The sequence below is a fragment of the Tetrahymena thermophila genome, assembly GCF_000189635.1.
Source record: "Tetrahymena thermophila SB210 genomic scaffold scf_8254664, whole genome shotgun sequence".
Lineage (NCBI taxonomy): Eukaryota > Ciliophora > Oligohymenophorea > Hymenostomatida > Tetrahymenidae > Tetrahymena > Tetrahymena thermophila.
This window is the reverse complement of record NW_002476431.1, coordinates 26,229-49,298: the sequence shown is the minus strand read 5'-3', so window position 1 is coordinate 49,298 and position 23,070 is coordinate 26,229. Positions and strand designations below refer to the sequence as shown.

The 23,070-nt window shown below is 22.1% G+C and overlaps 4 protein-coding genes across 4 annotated transcripts; 1 reads left to right on the top strand and 3 right to left on the bottom strand. All coding sequences in view use genetic code 6, as the record gives it.

The window, feature by feature from the left end:
• Positions 1 to 690: 690 nt before the first annotated feature.
• On the bottom strand, positions 691 to 9,568 carry TTHERM_00521980 (hypothetical protein; the record flags this gene model as incomplete). The annotated part of the gene is made up of 9 exons (XM_001014376.2): positions 691 to 841; positions 902 to 1,014; positions 1,070 to 6,536; positions 6,588 to 7,238; positions 7,299 to 7,339; positions 7,401 to 7,946; positions 8,034 to 8,152; positions 8,336 to 8,870; positions 9,080 to 9,568. The coding sequence occupies 9 exons, from the start codon at positions 9,566 to 9,568 to the stop codon at positions 691 to 693; spliced, it is 8,112 nt and encodes a 2,703-aa protein (XP_001014376.2).
• A 763-nt stretch (positions 9,569 to 10,331) lies between these two features.
• TTHERM_00521970 (hypothetical protein) lies at positions 10,332 to 11,156 on the bottom strand (the record flags this gene model as incomplete). The annotated part of the gene is made up of 1 exon (XM_001014375.1): positions 10,332 to 11,156. One exon carries the CDS (start codon positions 11,154 to 11,156, stop codon positions 10,332 to 10,334), a length of 825 nt encoding a protein of 274 aa, XP_001014375.1.
• A 2,316-nt stretch (positions 11,157 to 13,472) lies between these two features.
• TTHERM_00521960 (hypothetical protein) lies at positions 13,473 to 14,853 on the top strand (the record flags this gene model as incomplete). Its single annotated transcript, XM_001014374.4, has 5 exons — positions 13,473 to 13,529; positions 13,645 to 13,858; positions 13,967 to 14,105; positions 14,186 to 14,322; positions 14,684 to 14,853. 5 exons carry the CDS (start codon positions 13,473 to 13,475, stop codon positions 14,851 to 14,853), a joined length of 717 nt encoding a protein of 238 aa, XP_001014374.4.
• A 2,778-nt stretch (positions 14,854 to 17,631) lies between these two features.
• On the bottom strand, positions 17,632 to 20,546 carry TTHERM_00521950 (glycosyl hydrolase family 3 amine-terminal domain protein). Its single transcript, XM_001014373.3, has 3 exons — positions 20,041 to 20,546; positions 19,505 to 19,942; positions 17,632 to 19,277 (listed from the first exon to the last, which is right to left on the bottom strand). The coding sequence occupies exons 1-3, from the start codon at positions 20,486 to 20,488 to the stop codon at positions 17,923 to 17,925; spliced, it is 2,241 nt and encodes a 746-aa protein (XP_001014373.2). The 5' UTR covers positions 20,489 to 20,546; the 3' UTR covers positions 17,632 to 17,922.
• Positions 20,547 to 23,070: the final 2,524 nt, after the last annotated feature.

The window sequence follows — 23,070 nt, the reverse complement described above, 5'->3', positions numbered from 1 at the left end:
TTTTATGTCTTTAATTATAAATTTCAATTTAAATAAAATACATTATCTAAACTTAAAATAATATTAATTGCACTGTTTAATACTTTGAAGAATAATTTTTAAATTAAAATAACTGCTAATATTTTATAATTAAAAATATAAATATGAAAGGCATAAAAAATAAAATTTAGAAATAAACTTGTTTATATATATTTCAAAATGATTTATTTACTTTTAGATATTGACTAATATTATTAAAGCAATTTGATAGTCTAAATTTTATTTAAAATAAAGAAATATGATTTAGGATCTAATTGTAAAATATTTATTATTATAGCAAGTATCTAAATAATTGTGTAAAATATATCACGAATTTAATTATCTCAATGAAATTATAATATTTTATTTGAGATATTTTTAAATCTAAAAATAAAGATAAAAAGTAAAGTCAATTAAAAAGAATTTACAATTTTAAATGATAGACAAACATATAAAAATTTTAGACACTAAAACAAAAATATTCATTTTGCTTTATTATTTTTTAGATCAGAATGTATTTTAATATTATTTATTTATTTATAAATATTATTTTTACAGATTCACTTATGAATTTATTACTTAATTAATTAGTTGGTAAGTTTATTGATGCACAATAAATACATAGGTTTTGAAAAGATATTAAAAAAGACCAAACACTTACTTATTTTATCTTCATTTTAAAGTTAAAAGTTGTATAATCGTCTTTTTTTTATCAGCTGGTTTTTTTGCTAGAGAGTTAATTATTTCTTCTTTATCTTAGTCTGTGACTCCTAGCATACTAAATAATATTGCTAAGAAATTATCTGCTTCAAGTTATTTTTTTCTATTTATATAAATAAAGAGAACTTATTAAAATCAAATGTTAATTAATTAAATTAGTTACTTATCTGCCATAGCCTAAATAAACTTTATAAATATTATTTTAAGCTATTCTTTTTATGAAACTGCCTCAGTGCTTTCTTTAAGTTTTCTGATTTCTTTTTTGAGATTTTTAACCTATTTAACAATAAATATAAATTTAACAATTTTATTTTTAAAAATGAAACATTACATATAATTCGTTATTTTATATTATTTCATCTTTTGCTCTCAACTCATCATACAATTCATCTTATCTAGAAGCAAAATATTCTTTACTTGCTTTGAGTTCACTATTTTCTTTCATTAATTTATTTAGGTCCTCTTCATGTTATTTTTATACTTATGATTGTTATTACATAGAGACTTATTACTATGGAGTCTTTGTATTATTAGCACCTTCAAGCTCTTTGATGATCTATTCACTCATACTAAGGAATGAAGATTCATTGCCTTGATTGTTAATAGGATTTGGAATTTCCTCTTATATGTTTTCGAAATCATTTATTTAGAAAGGATCCTTCTACTGCATTGATTTGGGTTTTTAAAGTATATTGCGATTGGAAGAGGAGTCTGATTTTTTAAGCTTTTCGTTTTCTTCTGCTAATAAAATTAATTTATCTTGCATATCATTATATTCTTTCTCTTTTTCTTAAAGGCTTTATTAGAAATCGCTTAGTATGTGGAGATATTGCTATACTTTTTCATATTGTTCAGAGGTTAAATCTTTTCTATTTTATTGATCATTTTATGCCAGCATCTTATTAAGCAAGGCCTCTTCTATTATCAATTCTAACTTTTATGAATAGAGGATATAAGCTTTTAGTGATGTAATATCAGTTATTTTTGTTTTTCCTTCGTTTTCTTCAACAAAGTCATCTTCTTTGTTACCTTGAGGTGATTTATGAGATGATATTCCCTCAGAGAGAGTGTGCTATAATTATAATTAGATTTGCTATATTTTTTATTGATGACTTGCAACTAATTAGTCTGCTAAAGCTACTATGTCTTCTTCTGTTTCAGCAGGCTATGATGCACTAAAAGAAGGTGCTTCTATCATTTACTTAATTCTCTTAATTCCTTTTTAATATTTATCTTTCATGGACTTTAATTGAGTTTGAGCATCCATAAGAGAAAGCTTAAGCATGTCTAACTATTCAGTTGAGGTAACGCTTTGATTTTTTGAATCTGGTTTCATAGAGTTTATCTATGGACTAGCATTTTTAGATCCTAATTAATTTCTATAGTTTTAATTTTCAAGTTTCAGATTCTCAGTTTCTTCTTTGAGTTCCTTAAATTACTAAGTAAGATGTAAATGTTTTTCCTTTAGTTAAGCAAATTCATACTTTTCCTTATTTCTATTAGAGGCCATTTCTTAAACTAATTGCAATTACTTTTTGTTGTGTTCAAGTCTCTTTTGAATTTATTGTATTTAAATTTAATCTTCAGTTTAAATAGCATCATTATCATTTTTCAACTCAGCTAATTACTATTGAAGCTATATTTTTTCATTAATCAATTGAGCCTAAAATTATTCAGCTTCTTGAGTATTTAAGATTTTTGGTTTTTAAGATTAATATGTCTCTTCTTCATCTTGATCGTTCTCAAAGTCTTAATCTTGCATATCATTATATGAACCAATTTAATTCTAACTTATATCTTTTTTAGATTGCTATTACAATTACTATTATGGTTATGCTTTTTATGACTATTGCTATTAAGGTTACTTTGGTTATTGCTATTGCTATTATTGGGTTTTACCAAGTTGTTATACAAGACCTCCTTCATATTCTTCATCATCCTTACTTTATCCACTCTCACTACCTGGCTACTTCATTTTTAATTTTTTCATGTATTCATCGATTTGCTTATTTAGATTTTGATTAACTTATTGAAGATAGGCCATGTCCTCTTCTTATCTACGTAACTTATTTTAGAGTTTTTAAATTTATTCTTGCAAGACTCCAATTTATTCTTCGTTAACATTGTCTTGTTGATTTTCATGTAACTATAAAATTTAGTTTTCTTTTTCTTCTATCCTAAGCTCTAAATCATCATTTGCCTACATTAAATCGGCTATGTGATTTTTTAATCCTTTAATTTCTTCTTTTAAAGCAATGAGTTACTGATTTAAGTTCAAAATCTCTGTCTCGTGATTTTCTTGGACATCTGCTAATTTAGATTTTAAATTTAAAATCTTTGTATTTGGGCTAGCATCAGATTATTCAACAAAATGTTCTTATTATTATCCTCCTTAGTTATCAAATTCATTAATGTTCAGAGGGTTTTGTTACTCTTTTTATTTATATTCGTCTACAAGACTTTCTAAGTACTGAATATATTCTCTTTAAGAATTTATATCCTAAAACATCATATCAATTTGATTTTTTAGTTCAGAAATTTCATTTTTTTAACCTTCAATAGCAATACCTTACTCTTAAATGATTTAATCTTTAAATTTATCTTTTTCTTGATTTGAATCATCAAAGTCATCATCGTCGTCAACAAAATAATCATTAGCTTCCTTGTTTTTAATTTATTATTGTTATTGCATATCCCTCTTTATTTACATTCTATCTTTATCATTATCAAAATTATTTTAAATGCTAGCAAAGTTGAGCTTAAACTTTCCGCTATCAGCAACCATTTCTGATTTCTTTTCCTTATCTTATCTTGACTTATCTTTAGCATTTTAAGAAGCTGCTAATTCATCTGCAAAATCTTCAAAGTCAAATATTTCTTCACCCTATTAGTTTTCAGTTGTAATCTATTTTCCTTAAAGTATGCTAGATTTTTGTAATTTATCTTCAAGTAAGTGGATTTAATTATTTAATTCGTTAATTTAGAAGAGTAAAGAATTGTTTTATTGAACCAAGTCATTATTTTCATTTTATAATTTAGAAAAAGCCTCATTTTCTTATTTTTACTCAGTTTATTGCACTTAAACCTTGAACTGTTGTAAATTTCTTTTCAGCTCTTCCATTTAGTTTTCTAATTGATTATTTTTTTCTAAAATACTTTGCTTTTCTTTTTCTATCAAACTATATCTTTCTTTCTCTTCTTCCAATATCTTAACTTATTGTTCAAGTTTTTGTTAAGAATCTTTAACAATACTTTCTAATTTAATATTATTTTTTTAAGATTAATTTAAATTTTCTTAGATTTCTTAGATATTTTGTTAAAGTTTCTAATTAAGAGAATCTAAATCCCTTTTATGTTAATTTAGAACCTAGTTTTCTTGTTATAGAGAAACTATTTATTCACTGAGACTATTTATTTCTTAAGTAAATTTAGATGTTTGATTCTAAGAGCTAGCAGCTTAGGTGTCTTTCAGCAAATTTATTTACTTTTCAAGGGTAGCTATTTACTACTTAAAGCTTTCTGTAATTTCATTTGTTACTTAATTGATACTCTAATCTAATTGCTTTTAATGGTTTTGTTTCAGCTATTATACTTTTTATTCTGCTTCAACCTAATTAGACTAAATTTATTTTTATAGTTCATTATTGTTTTACTTAAACTCGTTGTTTTATCTGGTTAAATCGTTTAATTATTATTCTAATTTTTTTATTTGTTAGCTAAATGTTTAGTTCATTTCTATTTTTGTTTATTCGACTGTATCTTATATTTTTTTATTATATTCCTTATTGATAGCTTAGATTTCGCTCTCATATTTATTTTTGCTTGAATTTAGCTTTTCATTCAATTCGTTAATTTGTTTTTCAAGTGCATTTTTATTTTGCTCTTTTTATGACTCAAACTATTTAGCTAATTATTATTTTTCTTATTCAAATAAGATACGTTGCTATTCTTTTTGGTTTTCAAAACTAATTTTTTATTATTCTTTTTCATTTTAAAGAGAATGAATCTACTTTTCAAAAGATTGTTTTGTTTATTCATTTTATTAATTAAGAAAAACTATTTATTATTCTAATTAAGCTCTTTATTTGTTATAACCTTCTAGAATTTCGCCTTTGGACTAATGAATTACTTCCTCGATCTTTTATTAATGTTCTTTTTATAATTAAATAATAGCTTCTTCTGCTTTTTTAGAAATCTATTCTATACGTTTTTCCTTTTCCTAATTTAATTGTTAGAGTTCTGAAATTTTATGATTCAGCTAGATACTCTCTTAAGTTATTATTTATGTTTCTTAATTTGATTAATCAATTTTAGACTTTAGATTAGTTATTTCGTTTTCTAGCTCTTAAATGTAATAATCTTTTTATTAAATATGCTAAGCTAATTCTGACTATTTTTATTGGTTATCTTGTTTAACATCATTTATTTCATCTTAATTTCCTTGTAATTATTTAATTAAATTACTTCTTTCCAAAGAAATGCTTTCATTTTCTTCTTCAAGTTTAGTTATTTTCTATTTTAATTCTAATATATTTTTTTCACTAAGCTCTAAGTTTCTTTTGGCTTGTGATAAGTTTTATTCTATTTGTCTCTTTTCAGTCTAAAGACCATTTACAATGGTTTTATTTTCTGAGCTTGCATTACTTTCTATCAATTCTATTTTAGTTTTCAAATTCTCATTTTCACTTTATAGTTCATTTTCACGAATTTGTGCTTGCTTAAGCTCGATTTCAAGTTTCTGATTTAAGCTTTGTAGCTCTTCATTATTTTCTTTTAATCCATTAAGTTCCATTTAATTTACTTCTACAACTCTTTTATTTTCTCTGTTAATTTCTTCTTCATGTTCTTTAAATCTGTTTTAAATTTACTTTAATTCCTTTTCAAAAGCTTCGTTCTTTTAAGATTTCTCTTGTTCAAATTAAGCTGCTTTATCTTTTAGAATTTTTTCAAATTAATCAACAACATTCTATATTTCTTATTCGTTAACCTTTTTTAACTCAATACTTTAATTTTTAAGCTATTCTTAGAGCTATGCATCTAATTTTTATCTTTCAATATATAAAGCCTCTTTTGATTCTTGAAGAGCTATTTCTTATTCCTATAATTGCTATTGAAGTTATTTTACTTATTAATCTTTTATGTTTAACTCAGAAAGTAGCTTTTAGTATTTTTCTTCACTAATATACTCCTCACTTTCATCTTATCTACGTATAGCCTATATTTCCTTTTCGTATTTCAATCTTTCTGCATTTACTGCATCTTCTTTTTCTTATTGGAGATTTTTAATTTATTTTTGTAAAGAAAATTCTAATTAAGCAATATCATTCTCATTACTTTTTTTAAAATCCATTTCTTATTTTATATTTTTGTCCTTCTCTTACTATAATTCATGTTATAAATTTGATATTTAGCTCTGCAAAGTAGCTATTTACTCTTTAAGCTCTCCTATCTTTTAATTGCTTTATTAATTCTATTTTTCAAAATCTTTGATCTTTTTCTAAAGGTCTTATGTTTTTTCATCTCCTTACTTTTTAGCTTTTTCAATCTAAACTTCAAGGTTAATCTCAGTTTCTTTGTATTTTTTGAGTTCCTCTTCAAGTTCAATATTTCTTTTGTTTAGCTTTTTCTAAATTTTTTCCATTTCAATAACCTTTTCTAAAATCTCTTCATTACGTGCTTTCTTGTCAACTTAGAATTATTCCAAACTTTTAACAAGTTTTGCTTAATGAATTTTTTCTTCCTCAACTTCAACCATTTCAGATTAAATTTTTTTAATCTATTTTTCTTTTTCTTACAACCTATTAAATAAATTCAAACATAAAAAGTAATAAAACAAATAAATTATTTACTTTTATTCAAGAGATTAAATTTCCATTTTCATATTAATTATTACTTCATTTCTTTCATTTAACTCATTTTAAGCTTCTCTATTTTCTTGTTGCATTTTTTCGAACAGTTCTGGAGCAATTTAATTTTTCTTCAAAATATGATTTTCATTTTGGAGTTAAATAATTTTGTCACGAATTCCTTATTCTAATTTATCACCTTCCTCATTTTTGAGCGATATAATTTCTAGTTGATCCTTAAGTGTTCTATTGATTTCTTCTAAATCATCTATCTACTTAGCAAATTCTCCATTTTATTACTTAAGGATTTCAACTTCTTCTTAATTGTCAATAATTTTTTTTTCCATATCTTCAAACACATTTTTATGAAGGAAAACTTTATCAGCTTATTTTTCTAAATATTATCTTAAAGTATCAAGCATTCTATCAACATTTCTCTCCTCGTTTGCATCTATGATTCCAAAGTATTCTAAAATATTCTTTAAATTGTCTAATACCATAAACAAATCATCTCTAAGTCTATCTAAATCCTCTAAATATAATCTTTCTCTTCTTTCGTTTTCTAAGTTAATTTCTTCAAGTTACTATATTTTCGAGTATGCTTATTTCTTTTCTTCATTCTTTGCTCTTATTTCTTGCTTAAACTATTAAACTCTAAATTTGTAAAAAGAATATTTTGAATTAAATTTATGCTAAATCAATCTAAATCTTTACTATTCTTCGAGTTTATCTATTTTTGGATTACTCTCTGCTTCCTTTATTTACAAATAAATAAAATAATTTTCATTTAAATTCCTATTAAATTAAAATAATTACTTCTTGCACTTTAATAACTTTAACTTTTAGATTATCTATTTCTGAACACTTTTCTATTAATTCTTTTTCTTTTGTTTCAATTCTTTATCTGAGTTCTTAAACCAATTATGAATATCCTGTATGTTTTGTGGCAATCTTCTAGAACTCTTCTCTAAGCTTTAAAATAATTGGAGCTTCATCACTTTGATTGCTTAAGTTCAAATTATCTGTATGAATACCTAATTGAGCTAACATTTCTACAAAGTGAGTAAGATATTTTTTTCTAACATACTCTACCTACTCTTTTAGAACATATTCAAAATCATCTTTATTGAAACCTTGACCTAAACTGGCATTTAACAATTTATTTGTAGGAGACACAGGTAATATTTGTTATTGCTGAGGAGATAATCTTTCACTTTTCATAAAGTTTTGATTGCTTATACTTAATTGAGATTTAAAGTTATTAGGTGAAGCTAATTAACTTCCATTCCTACTAGGTTAATTTTGTTAGCTAAATCCATTAGACCTAATAAATTATAAAGACGAAGCTACACCACCATTTCCCTGTTGATTAAAAAAATTTTGAGAAATAAAATAAATAATTATGAAATTTTTAATAAAAAAACACCATAAATAACCAAAACTAATTACCAAATCTTGTTATTAATTTTTAGGAGAAATATTGTCCTTGCCTATAAAATTCTAATTAATTTAAGAGGAAGGAGACAATTGTCTTTCAAGCTTATTTACTTATTAACCTTATACTAAACCTATTTTAATTTTAATAACAATTTATAAGCTACCAATAGCAAAAAGAAACTTTATAAAAATTCATTTTAAAAAATGAACAACAATAAAATAATGAAACATAATCGAAAATCAATAAAATCTATTTAAAAATTGAAAATTAGCTTTTAATTAATTTTTTTGTTAATTTGTAAAAAAAAATTTACTAGCAAAATATTTAATAACTTCTTTTTATTCTACTTTCAAAAAGTGTATCATTTCTTCAATTTCTACTCTTTTCTGTTTGCTGTAGGTATCTCCTTCTTTATGAAGTAGATTATTTAACTTCACTTCTTTTATCGCCATTTCTACATAATTCTACATTTTTTTTGATGAGTCGTGCTTTTTAATTTAAGAAATCATATTAACAACAGCTCCTAGAGGATACTTTTGTTAATAGTTTCTAAATTCTTCAAGCTCTTTTTCTTTATTTTCCAGTAAACTGTATAACTTTTTAATGCAAACCTTCCTTTCAGTGGCTTTTTTCTCTATTTTTATAACCTATTTTTACAAGCTTTCTAGTTCAGATGCTAAAAACTAGTCTTAGCTTTTGTATTTCTAAATCTTTTCTATATTTAGTTTATCTATTTCTTCTTTTAAGTTTTACATTTCATACTTTAGATTTTTGTTTTCTCTTCTCAGTTAATTTAAATAAATATTATCAGTTAAATTTTGAGTTTGAGCTAAGCTTTCTTATTATCTCTAAAATTTTTATTTTAAAAAAATTTAAATTACTACTTGTTTCTCTAAACCTTAAATGTAAATACATAAAATGATTGCTCATTTTTATTTCAAAAAAATAATAAAAAAGGCATATTTAAATTAATGGAATTTATGCTCTTAAAGTTCTAAAAAATTATATTTTCTATTATTGTAAAAAAGCTAATTAAGATGAAGAACTAATTATTTACGCTAAAAAAAGCAGTTTTACTGTTACTAAATGGATTTGCAGTGCTCCTAAAATTAATATCTGTTGAGTCTTTAATGTTGAATAACTAAGATTATAAAGTATTAAGACAGCGTTCAAGAGATTATTTATCTGTTTCAAATAATTTTATATTAAAATCTATTTGCTAATCTACTTCTTTAATAACTTCAACCATTGAATTTTTCATTTTAGTGGATGAATAAATAAAATTTCTTGTGGATGCAAAGAAAGTGTCAAGCCTTTTTTAAAGGGTGTCTGCTGACATATCTCTTTACTTTCTTTACATTTCATTTTCTTTATCAAATCTTAATCTTGATTAACTTCCTAAACTTTTTCCTAATGCTTATTAGCTCATTCGATAATTAAGTAGTGACGCAGCAGAAGATGACTAACCTAACTAAGGAGGAGATCTTATATTAGAAGAGCTTCTTTCTAACCTAGCTTTTTAGGATGATCTCGTGATTGGAGTCATCGTACTTGAAATAATGTTATGCATTTTTATTATTTACCAGTATTTTTTAATTTTATTTGGATTTTATAATATAAATAAAATACCTTCTTCTTTTGTTGTTATAATTTTTTTTTTACTTTGTAAAATTTAATATAAATCTTGCTTGATTTGAATTCATAGTTTATATTGAAAAAGCGACGAAACAATCTAAATTCTTCAGTATTACTTTTAATTTAAATGAAAATAAAAAGATATATCATCTAAAATAAATATATTTTGATAACAACAATCATCAATTTAGCACAGTGTTTGTTCTCATTAAAGATAAAATATATTTCATAAATAAACCATTTTTTTAATTATTCTTTATTCCAATCAGTTTTTAATAAAGTTATCTTGAAAAACACACATATAATACATATTTATCAAAAGAAATCTTATGAACATTAGCATTAAGAAAGTAATTTTTATTGTTTGTAAAATTTAAGTTCATATCTTAGTTTAAATCAAACAATATTTTAAATTGAAAATAAAATTAACTGGATTAACATTTGTCATTAATTGATATTTAATTAATTTTTAGGCGAATGAATTTTATCTGAAACTAATTTAAAATTGATTTCAATATTTTAATTAATGTAAAACCTAAAAACTAGTTTTAAAATTCAAATAATTTTATTAAACTAAAAATAAATGAATGAATTGTCACATAAATACATTTAAAATAATAATTTTTATTAGAAAGTAATAAAATATTTATAAATTTATCTGCATAAAATTTAATTCAGTTACACTCTCCTTATTTTGCTAAGTACATGTTAAAAGAACAGCTACAACTAGGATAAGAAACAAAGAAAGGCTTTGTATATTATAAAATGACACCTATACGTGTTCTGACTACATACCATATTTCATATCTACCTGCACATAACTTTTTGGTGCTAAAATAATAAAATTTATTTGTCAGAGTTTAAAATTCTTCAATTTTTATCTATTCTATAATATATGGGTCAAGTGTTCTATGAATCTCTATGAAACTTCCACAGTTTATCAATTTTGACCATTCATCACTACAGTGAAGTATTGTAGTGTTTGTATAAAAAGCAACAAGCATGTCCATCCCTGCAATAATGTAAGGCTGATCTTATAAGTTTGTGTTTGATTCTATGCAGCTACTACTTGGAACTAGTTTGCAAGGATTAACTAGAAATGTCACCTATTAATTAGAATTGTTGATATTATCGTATTTATAGTAACTTTAATAAACTTAAGAGTTTTAGTTGTAAAAATAAACAAGGACTTTTTGTTAAATAGATGATTAATTAGGATCTTAATTAGAGGGAGGAACATTTAATGCATTATAGTCAGGTATATCTGCAGCATGAACTAGCTAATTCTAATATGATAATGCAGGAAAATTTAATTAATTATATCTTTAAAAATATTAGTCTCTATTAAGCTAATTAGTGTTAGGTTTAACAGGATCTTTATATAGGTAGCCGCTTCCAATATAAGAAATGACTGTCTAGACATCATCAAACGAATAGGCTGTTTATTGTAAAATCAATACATATAAAGCTATCTGAATAAAATATTATTTAACAAGCATTTAAAAATTTAGATAGATAATATATCTTCTTAATATTTGTGAAATAGCAAGAAAAGAAATATCACTTTTATTTATTAATCATTCAATCACTAGCTATTGATTTTATTATACTTTAAAATTAAGTAGAATATTAAAATACAATCTTCTTTTTGAAAACTTTAAAAAAAAGAATGTAATTGCAATTTATTAATTTACATCATCACATAACATCATACATGAGAAAACAAACAAAATAATTGAATAGATTTCTTTTTTTTATTATTGATGTCATCTAAAAATAGAAATACAGACTATTTTCATTTCTCTTAAGAATAGTTTTTTTAAATTTAATGATGTATTTATTGGTTTGGATTGATTTTTAAAAAGTATTTGATATTTTTATTTTATCCTATTTTTAATAATTTATCAATTCAAAATATTAACTAATTATAAAAAATTTTTAGAATTTTAAATCTTTTATGAGTAAATTATAAATATTTGATGCTAAATATAGAATTTAAATAATAATGAAATCTCATTTTAATAATATTTAGCTTTCAAGAATTTAAATTTATTTACATTTCTGTATTTTTAGATACAAATTTAATTATATTTTACATTCATAGTTGATAAAAATACATCATATAAACGTTCTATCAATATTTTAATTGCTAAGTGAATATTAAGATTTTATTTAATAATGCGGATTCAAGTAGATTATAAATTAATATTTCTTTAAAGACTTTTTTAAAAGGTATAAAAATAAAATGATAAATAAATGAAACTCAAAAATATAGTTTTGATAATTAAACAGACTAAAAATTGCTTTTACCTTAAAATAGTTAATTATACTTTATTTTAAATTAATAATATAGATATATAAAGAGTAAAATAGAATGAGAGAGAGAGTAATAAAATTAAGAACTCGTTTTCAGAATTTCTAATTTTAACGTTTTTAATTATTTTAATTAAAAATAATTCAGTGCCAGGCAAAATAAATTTTCTTATGTAATACTGAATTGATTTTGATTCAAACATATAGGGTATAGATGAAACTAGTACTGTTAATTGAATAAGTAGTACTTTGTATTGACATTAAATTCATAAAATAAAATCAGTAATACTTAAAAAAAATTTGCTTAATATTTTAATCCTAATACACCTCCACTAAAATTGAATAAATCTTTTACTATTTTAATTTTGATTAATAGGTAAAAGTAAACATAAAAAATATTTAGTAAACACAATTCAATTTCCTTTATAAATAGGTTTCTTTTTCTTTAAGACTCTCATAATATTAGTTGACAAATAAACTATATAAATGAGATATTCAAATTGATTGATTTTTAATTGATAAATTTTTATTTCAAAAACAAAATTGATGATCTATATAAAAAACTATTAAATTTTAGTATTATTAATTTAAATTTTTTGTATTTTAATCTGCTAAATTTTTACAACGCATTTGTTTATTTGTTAGTTATTCAATTTGTTTTTTTGCATTTAAATATTAACACAAATAATAATCATATGATAGAAATTAATTTGACATGAAATAACTTTTTTGTAGCATTTAATGCTATAGAAAATGACATATCTTTATCATAATTTTCCTTTCGAGCTTAGGCAAAAAAAACACCAAGTAAATTTACATAAGAATTAGATTTTCTAATATATTAAGAGATCATATGAAAAGCAAAATATGAATTAAAATTCATTTAAATTGATGTAGTTTTATCCTCTTAAAATTTTCAAATATCAAACTAAATTTGGTACTAAGTTTGATAAAAAATTTATTATTGTCGAGCTTGTTAAGCAAGTAAACCTATCTAGGTTGAGTTTTTTGAGCTCTCATATATATTTAATTTGATTAATTATCCATAAAATTGTAGTGATTATCCTTTAAATTTTATATTGGTTTGTTTTATAAAAATAAATAAACGAATTACATTTTTTTTAAAATGGTAAAATATTTTAGCAAATTAATAAATATTTCTAAATATTTCAAAATAAAACAAAATATTTACCTTACTTTACCCTTTCTTACTTTGAATACTCGTTATAGTAGGCAATTAAAAAAATAAAAAATTGCATCAAGTAAAGGTCTTAATCCAATATTTGTTCGATTAGTTAAGATATTACCTCGTATGCGTTATGGGTTTGATAAAAGAATTGTAATTATAGAGCCTTTATTTTTGATATTATAATTATTAATTTTCTTCTAATTTTTTTTGGTTATTAAGTGAAGGGAAATGAAGCAATATACAGTAAAAATTATTAATAGCATTTATAGTTTTTTATATATTTATATTAATAACTAGTTTTTTTAAAAATATAATGACGATCTAAATTGCAGGTTCAATGATATTTGAAGATACATCAAATTAATATATTGTAAAGACAATTATACATTCCTTATAATTCATTTATAAATTCATTCATTTTAATTAGCTAAGATATTTATTTGCACCCATTTCAAAAAATTATAATGATTATTAAAAAAAAAAAGAGTAATCTAAGTTAAAAAATCCCTGAAATAAAAAAAAATCAAAACAAAAAAAAAACTTGTGTATAAATGTCTTATATATCTTCTGAAAGGACATCTCTTTCTTATATTGAATAAGAAGAAGCTTTGGTATACTTTTAAAAGCTTGACAGAGAAAAAAAAAACTCAATAACTTTTAACGATTGCCTTTAGGCTATCTAATTATATGCCAGAAGAGGTATGTTTGTTGATAATTTTTACATTTATGGAATATTTAATTTTTCAAATATGCCACTGATTTAAATAAATAAATAAATAATCAATATATTTCAATTATTATCTATAGATTTTTCTGAAAATGAAATCGAAGAAATTAGATAGATCATCTCTAGCGCTAGGGTAACTAAAATCTAATATCTCCAAATAATTGAACAAATTCATCAACTAAATTAATCAAAATGCACTATTAAATTAGGAGAAAAATTGTAAATATTTTTTTTTACTACCTTTATTCTAGTTTCACAACCAAACAATTTTTAAAATTAATTTGTAATAAATAATACAGCTTAATTGACAACTTTTCAAAGAAAGAAATTAAAACATTCGTTAATGAATGGTAGAAAGTTGATGATAATTTACAGGGTCACCTCTCCTTGTAATTCACACGTATTGTGATAGAAAATGTACTCCAACATTACTAAGGTAAATTTTATACCAAATATATTTCACTAACTACTATTATTTTAGAAAATTTGATATTTTTTTGGAAATTTAAACTGTGATTTATCATAATTCAACAATACACCTCACTCACTTCATTAAGCATTCTAAATTTTTTACTGTAATTATAGCTAGTAAATTTTTAAATGCAAAAACCTTTGCAAATTTTAATTTTAAGATGAAATCAATACAATTAATTTTTTCTACTCTTCAAAACCGTTCTTGTTGTATTTAACTTGAATATAAATCAATTCGTAATCTTTTCATTCTTAAGATTTTACGCTTATCAATTTCGAATAATTAAATACAAATAACTAATATTATTATTTTTATTATCTTACAGACTCTAATGCCAATGACTCAGATATTAAGAGCCTATTCATAGAAAAAGCAAGCTCAGAAAAAATTTTCTTTGAAGAATATATGAATTTTATTTCAGCATTCCTTAAGAAGAAGAAATACAGATTCAGCTCTAAAAAGAACAATAATGTTTGCGCTTGCTCTATTTTCTGAGATAATATAGATGAATTAGTAAAAAAATGTCTGAATTTAAAAAATAGTTAGAATCATCAAATAATAAAATCTCTTCTATTTAATAACCTTACTCTTTTAATAAATAAATAAAAAAAGGAACGATATTCCTTATCTTGAAAATACAAAGTTGATAATCCTATTAATTAGCTATTTACTTTATAAAGTTACTTAGAAACAAACCTTCAAAGTTTTAAAATAAAGCATGGATGTGAATAGCAAATTTATAATAAAACACTAATGTGAATAATTAATAACAAAAAATCTTTAATAAATAATCCTGATTTCTTTCTTATTCTTCTAATATTATTCTTTTTTAAAAAAAAAATAAAAATAATAACTTATTCTAAATTAATCTTAATTTATATATCTTTCTCTGTATATCAAATATTTTATCATTTGTAAATATAAAAGTTTTGCATTAATCAATAAATATTCATTTGATAGAATTTCTCAATATAATTATATTTGCTAAAAAGTGATTTCTTACATTAGATTTAATTTATATATTAAAATTACATGTTTGCTTCTTTCTTTAGTTTAATTATTAAGCGATTTATTTTAGATTGATACCCTCTATCAATCTTCGAAATAAAATAAGCGAATTAGAATCAAATTATTTAATTTACTCACCAATATTTATGTAAGTAATTCTAATTAGATATAAATAATACTAATTATGTTTGAGATTCAATTTTACCAAAGAGGAAATCAATAATCAAGTGTTTTAATTAATATTGGTTTACATTTAATTTATAAAAAAGCTTTCACCTCAACAATATAATTTGATCATAAAAATTTTTTTAAACTATTTGATTTCTATAATGTATGAAAAATAAGCCAAAGTTTTATTTTTTCATCACTAAAACCTTAAAATATTTGTTATTAAATTATTGAATTTCACCATCAAAAGCGAGTGAGTTTATTGACTAATTCAAAAAGTAAAAATTTGTCTACTTATTAATTTTTATTGATATTTTTTCATTCAAATGCATGATTTTCTAAAGAATTTGCCAATCTAAACAAAGCATGAATTAGCAATAGAAGTTCTAACTGTTTCTAATTATTTTTACCAAATCAAAATCAAAATACAAATAAATCTTTGAATCTGCGCTTAAATTTTCTTTTATAAATATATAAATTAGAAATTTGATATTTTTATAAAACTACTTGTTTTTAAAAGATATTTTATACAAGTGGCTGGATACAAATTATTTTATCGCCAAAAATATATTAATTTTACACAAAAATATTTTTTTAGTTAACCAATTTATCAAATTATTAGAGATCAAACTGAATATTAATTTCTTTGAAGAGGTTACTTAGTTAAATATAAATAATTTTTTCATACAATTAATCTAATATTTAAATATAATTTTTTTAAAATTTCCCCTATATGTAATCCCATAAGCTTAATTAATATACTAACAATTATAATTTATTCACTCAATTACATTATTTTGTTAAATTTACTCTTTTAGATATTTTTGTAAATTTAATCTGCAAATATTTTTGTTAAAAAATTCCAAATACTAGCTATAAGTAGTAATTTCAAAGCTCTAACTGCAATTTTATTCATTTTTTTTATTTAAATAAATAACTTGAGATTAAATTTGACAATTATCATAACTAAAATAAAGATAAATTTATTTGAAGAAAAATTAAGTCAAATAAAAATTACAATTTTCCCATCAAAAATTTATGTTACTTAATAAATTAAGTTTTTATCAATCTTTTATTATTCTTATTTTACTTAAAAGTACCTGTTTTTTTTGTATTTTCATATTGACATAAATTCTAATCTAGAAAAATGCTTTTTAACAATAAAAAATACAATAGAGTTAATCAAGGATTGTAAATGAAAATTTCTATAAAATTGAATAAATAAATAATCAATCAATTCTAATTAGGAATTTAAAATATTAAGGATAAAATTATTTAAAATATGAAAGTATTTTAGATTACTTAATATGAAAGTATTTTAGATTACTTAATTTTGTGGATCCAGTAATAAAATAAAAAAAGTTTTTAGATTTTTATCTCACCTAATAAAATAGATAGAAAAAAAATTTATTGATATTTTTATTAATTAAAAAAAATGATGTTTGCGAAAATAATTTTCTGTAAACGTATTATTATCCTTCTAACGAAATTAGAAAACATACACTAAATAAAAAAAATAATTATAATTTAATGTAAAGATATTCTAATTTAAGAAAAAAAATAACTTTTTTAGTTGCTTTTTAAAGGATATTTTACTCAAATAAATTTAAACAAATATTTTCTATGCTTAAAATAGTATGTATATTAAATGCAAAAATAAAAAGTTTAAAATTTTCACATTTATGTTTAATAATTATATCGAAAACAGTAATAGTTTTTAATATTTAATAAACTTTTATAACTCATAAAATAGCTTTACTTTAATTTTATTTGAAATATCATTTTTAAAAAAATTTATTTCACTAACAAATACAAATGATAAATTTGAAAAAGAGTAAATATAGAATATTTTTTGTAAAAAAAAAAGTGGAAACAAATTTCACAATAATGCAAAATAAAATTATTTATAAACTCAAAGCAGCTAAAATTATAATTTCTTACAATAAATTTAATGCAAGATAACATTTGAATGTTAACGAGATAAATATTTAGCAGAGGTTCGAATATGTTTTTAATTTAATATAATTTAAAATTTTTATAAAGAAGGAGGAGTTTATTATCTCACAAAAAGTATAAAAATTTTAGTTGATTTAAGCTAATTATATTGACAAGTTAAGGGTAAGTAAGGGATAAATAATTTTCTTTTATTTATATAAAATATTTAAGTGCCAAAAATATTTAAATACCATTTAAATTACTGTTTAAAAACTAAGTTTAATAAATAAATATTTAGTTAAATTGATGCAATTAAAAGATGGACCAACCAACCTCATAAATGATAATTTTTTAGTTTATATAATTAATTTTTTCATATATTAAATATAAATTAAAAAAACAAAAGTTATAATTTTTTTATTTTTGTTCTCAAGATTCATTTATTTCTTTATTTCATTGGATATTTTTTTCAATTTTAGAATTCTAAGTATAAAGTCCAAAACCTATTTGGAAGAGGGGATTTTATATTTTTGGAATATCACCATTTTGATTGTAAATAGGGAACTATTATAAGTCCTCCATTTTTTATACCCAATCAATTGGTAAACGATTAGAATAACCATTTTATCCAAAGAGATATTCACCAAAAATTGCTTATACAATAGCTTCTCCACCTGTGGTTCCTGGCAGCCAAGCTGAAATAAATGAAGTAGATCTACTTATTTCATCATTAATTATCATAGGACGACCTGTAATAAGAACTGTAATCAATGGAATATCTGAAGAAACAGAACTTAAAACTTGATTAGAAAAGTTATCATAAGATATTTCAAGAGTGCTTTTTTACAGATATGGCATATAAGGGTTAGCATATCCATTTATGTATAGGCAACCTTCTACAGGAGGTAATTTATGGCCTTGGCAGTAAGAGTTATTTATTTCACCCATATACTCTGCATAAGGAGACTCAGTTAAAGCACCAATAATTAATGTATTTTGACTAGTTAAATTTAATGATTTCAGTTTTTCAATAAATGCTTGTCTCTCATAACGAATTGATGTATAATTGCGGATATCGCTATAGTTGGGCTTTAATATTCTATCTTTTCCAAGTCTATTAACTAAAGAATCGAAAATAGAGAAAGCAGAAGATTAATTTTTATAATCTCCAGACCAGAATTCATTACCTTCATAGCCTTACCAACGAACAGACCAACCACCATTTTAAGCTCCAATATTATTAGTGTCTTAAACTACGTATTCATCAACAACTTAGTAATTTTCTCTTTCCTAGATATCACGTTCACCAATTAAAATTACATATTCAATTTATGCTAAATTAATTGGAAGTAAATCATTCTCATTCTTTAATAGTACTAAAGATTCTTTGGCAGCTTATAGAGCTGATTGTGCAACAAATTAAGGATCTACAGGCTATTATTATTCTAATTTTTGAATTTGAATGCTTGTATTATTAACTATTTAGACGATACCCATGGCCATTTTAACAGCTAAGATTCTCTTTACAGCATCATCAATTCTATCCATGGCAACTTCACCACTTTCTACACACTTTTTCAAGTCTTTAATGTAGTCCTCTGCTCCTCCACCCATCATCATCATATCCATGCCTGCATTAATAATCAAGCAAGTTGATTCCTACTCAGTCATTTTAATATTTGATGTAGGTTATCCTTAAGAAGCTACTTTAGATCTTTCGTTATAGTCACTTATGATAAAACCAGTAAATCCTTCTTTTTCCTTCAAAACGTTTTATAAAAGATCTGCATTAATAGCCATAGGAATACCTTTAATTTTGAAAAATTAAAAATTAGTAAATTAATTAATACTACTATTTTTGAGTAACACAAAACCAATTTCAAATAGATATGCCAACAATTTAGATTAAAATTTTTGTAAAATTGTAAATCGGAATTTAAAAAATATTGAAATTTTAATTTGATTAAAAAGTGATATTAAAAATTTTTGATAACTAATTTATTTAATGCAAACAATAATGATGCAATTAAATTACTATTAATAGCGGAATATGAGCACATAATTGTACCAGTTTAAGCTTCAATACCTCCCCTGTATCCTTGAATATTATGTTCAAGAAAAGCAGTAAAGTTATAAATTTTATCATTGCCTTCATCTCTTCCTTCATATGTAGCTCCATCACCTAAGAAGTGCTTGGTACTAGTCATAGCTCCTCTAATAACTCCATCTTGGTCAACTTGCTAGGCTCCATTAACGAATTCTTTTGCGTATTTTTTAATCATATCATGGTTTTAACCTAATGTTTCATAATATCTTCCCCATTATGCATTATGAGAAACAGCAACAGTAGGGGCAAATAAGTAGTTCCATCCACTAGCCAAAGTGTTATTTGCAGTAATTTGACCTTACAAATAGAAGTGCTCAGGATTATAAGTTGCAGCTAAACCAATGTTATGAGGGAATAATACTTCACCTATAAATTAATAATACAAGTATTATATTCTAAGTTTAGAAAAGATATTTTTATTTTGTAAAATTTAATGAAAAATAATATCATTTTTTAATGTATACCTATCACGTGTTGATTTCCATGTACTGCATCAGTACCTAAAAGTAATTGGATCTTTGCTACCTCTTATTTTTATTCATCTAATGTTATTTCAATTACTGTTTCCTCCATTAATCTATCGCCTAACTTTTTCCAGTTTTCTCTTGTAGCCAAGTGATAATTAAGATTACCAGTTTGAAGATTACCATCATCAGTAGGAGCTCCATTACCACCAACAAGAACAGATCCAAGTCCAAGCTCTTTAATTTTTTAGAAATTTGTAACATTATTTGAAGAAAGTGAAGAAAGATCAGGTTGAGTCATTTAACCTAATTTCTATTCCAAAGTCATTTTTGACACAATTTACTAAGCCTTTTAGTAGTGTTTAGTATATATGTCCTCACAAAGTGACACTGAAATTAAAGACTAGAAAATTACTAGCACAATAAATACTTAGCTTAATTTCTTCATAATCTATTAGTTTTTCTTATGTTATTTATTATTATTTATTATTTTCTAATCAAAGTATTATAAATATACTAAATTGAAAGAAAGATACATGGAGCTTAGGTTGATTAAGTCTCTAATACTTTATATATCACTTATAAAAATACAAATCTTAATGATTAAAAATTGATTCATATGGTTATAGAGTTACTACTTATATTTGTCTTTAATCTTTTATAAATAAAGGAATTAACTTTTTTGATTGCACTTATTGTCAACCAATAAATATTAATGAAACAATCCAAAAGAAAATAAGGAAATCCTCATTAACACAATAAAAAAAGAAAAGTTTGTAGAAATATTTTTAAAATAAACAGTATGAGATAAAATTAACATCTTAAAAGATAATCAAAAGATAAAAAGTAAGCATTCAATATGTATTATTTTATTTTTATGAATAAAGTATATTTTTTACACTTTAGATTTCAAACAATTTTTAATGTACTGATGAATAAAAGTAAATTTTGCTTCTAATTTAACAAAAATTAGTTCTAAATTTTTTAAAAAATAGATTAAGATAATACTCAATTAAGAATATTATATTGGTTTCAAAGGGTTTAAATAGTAGATTGAAATAAAAAAGTGGAATATATTTAAATTGTGGAAAAAATCATGAAAATAACATATGTAAAATATAAAAAAAATAAACTCTAAATATTTTTCGCTTTTGAAAAATTAATATTTTGTAATATCAAATCTTAAGAAAAAAGATTCATATATATCTCGTATTTGAAAGAAAATGATATACTTAAAATAAATTAACTAATTATTTATTTCTATGGAGATAAAATTTGATTAAATAACTATAAATGTTAGAGTGGTAAAAGATCAAAAGAAATGTAATTAGATAAAATAAATAAGAAATGATAATAAATAGATTTTCGATTTCCAAAAAAGTTGTAAAACAATTAGGGTTATAAATCCATTAATTGAGAAATGAGAAAATAAAAGTTTTTAATTAATTTTTAACAATGTAACCAAAAAAACTTTTATTTTTATCCTTTTAAAACAAAATACTGTAAACTTTGTATTTTAAGCTGCATTGCATATATTATTGACTTTGATGATTTGAAAATTTTAAACTATTTTATAGAGATATTGTAAGCCAAATCTAAATGTGTATCTTATAAAAAGCTAAAAAGTAGGTTAATAGTCTTCAATAATAAAAGCTTTATTGTTTTAAAAATTGTAAAAACCCAGATAGCTAATTATTAATATTACACCAAATAGACATTTTAAGATAAAGGTCGAATAAATTATTTTGATTTTTATTTTTACCAAATTTTTAATTTGATAAAATATATTTCATATATTTTCTTTATTTTTTCCTTCTAAATAATTAATTTATTATATATTTATTTGTTTTTAAATAATATGTATTTCCAAAAAACAAAATTATAATTTCGTAATAATCGATTGATTATTTTAATTTATTTTACAAGCAAAACGAAAAAAATATTTAAGTACTTATAATAAACAAATCCTTTTAAAGAATTATTTATTTTAAATTTTTTAGAAATATAAATATATATATAAATATTGCTTATCAATTTATTTTGAAGTATAAGCAATCTTTATTTCAAAAATATTGATAAACAAATAATATAATAATTTAGAAACAAAAATTATTAAATGAAGAAAAACTTCTTATTTTTTAAAAATTAAAACATGAAACAGTATTTTACTATCCCGCAAGTAAATATACTCTTTCATGTATATTCTTAATTGATATATTCAATATAAATTCTTATTTTCTTTAATTGATATGTATTATTATCAATTCTTTAAATCTTCTTATTTAAAAAGCAAATAATAAATAATAATAAATCTATATAATTAAATAACCTTAAAATTAATAAGTTATTTACATCATTTGATAAGACATTTAAAATAATTTATTAAAATCTTAAAAAGCAAAAAATAAATAGAAATTTAACATAAAATTAACAAATTATTTAAATTTTTACTATTTAATTAACAATAAAAAATAGTTAATTAAAAAATATAAATAATCAAATTCAAAATAAAAACCAATATATTTTGTAAATTAAATCTTATTATTTAATAAGAATATACTTAAAATTAAATTCCAGCATAATTCATATTTTTTTAATAAGTTAAAAGATATAATATAACAAAAAAATTAAATTTAAACTTAATTTAATATCAATAAATAGAATTTATTAATTTAAAACTATTCACATTTTTTTATTTTAAGAAATCATTTTCATTTAATTAATTATTAATATTAATTTTCTAAAAGCCCAGAAAAATTTAATTTTTATTTTACCGTATTACCTCTAACCTCGGGCCTCGGGTTTTAGGGAAAGCGAGCAAGGTTATTCGATTTTAGATTTTTTTGAAAATTTTCCCCTAAATTTTAAGGATAAAAATATAAAAAAGTATTAATTGAAATATTTTTACATTTAATATCCAAAATAAAAATTTACATTAAATATATTAACAAATTTATATTCAATTTTATTATTTTAATTATTTTTTGAAATAATTCAATAAATTATTGGACTATTATGGTTTGTTTATTC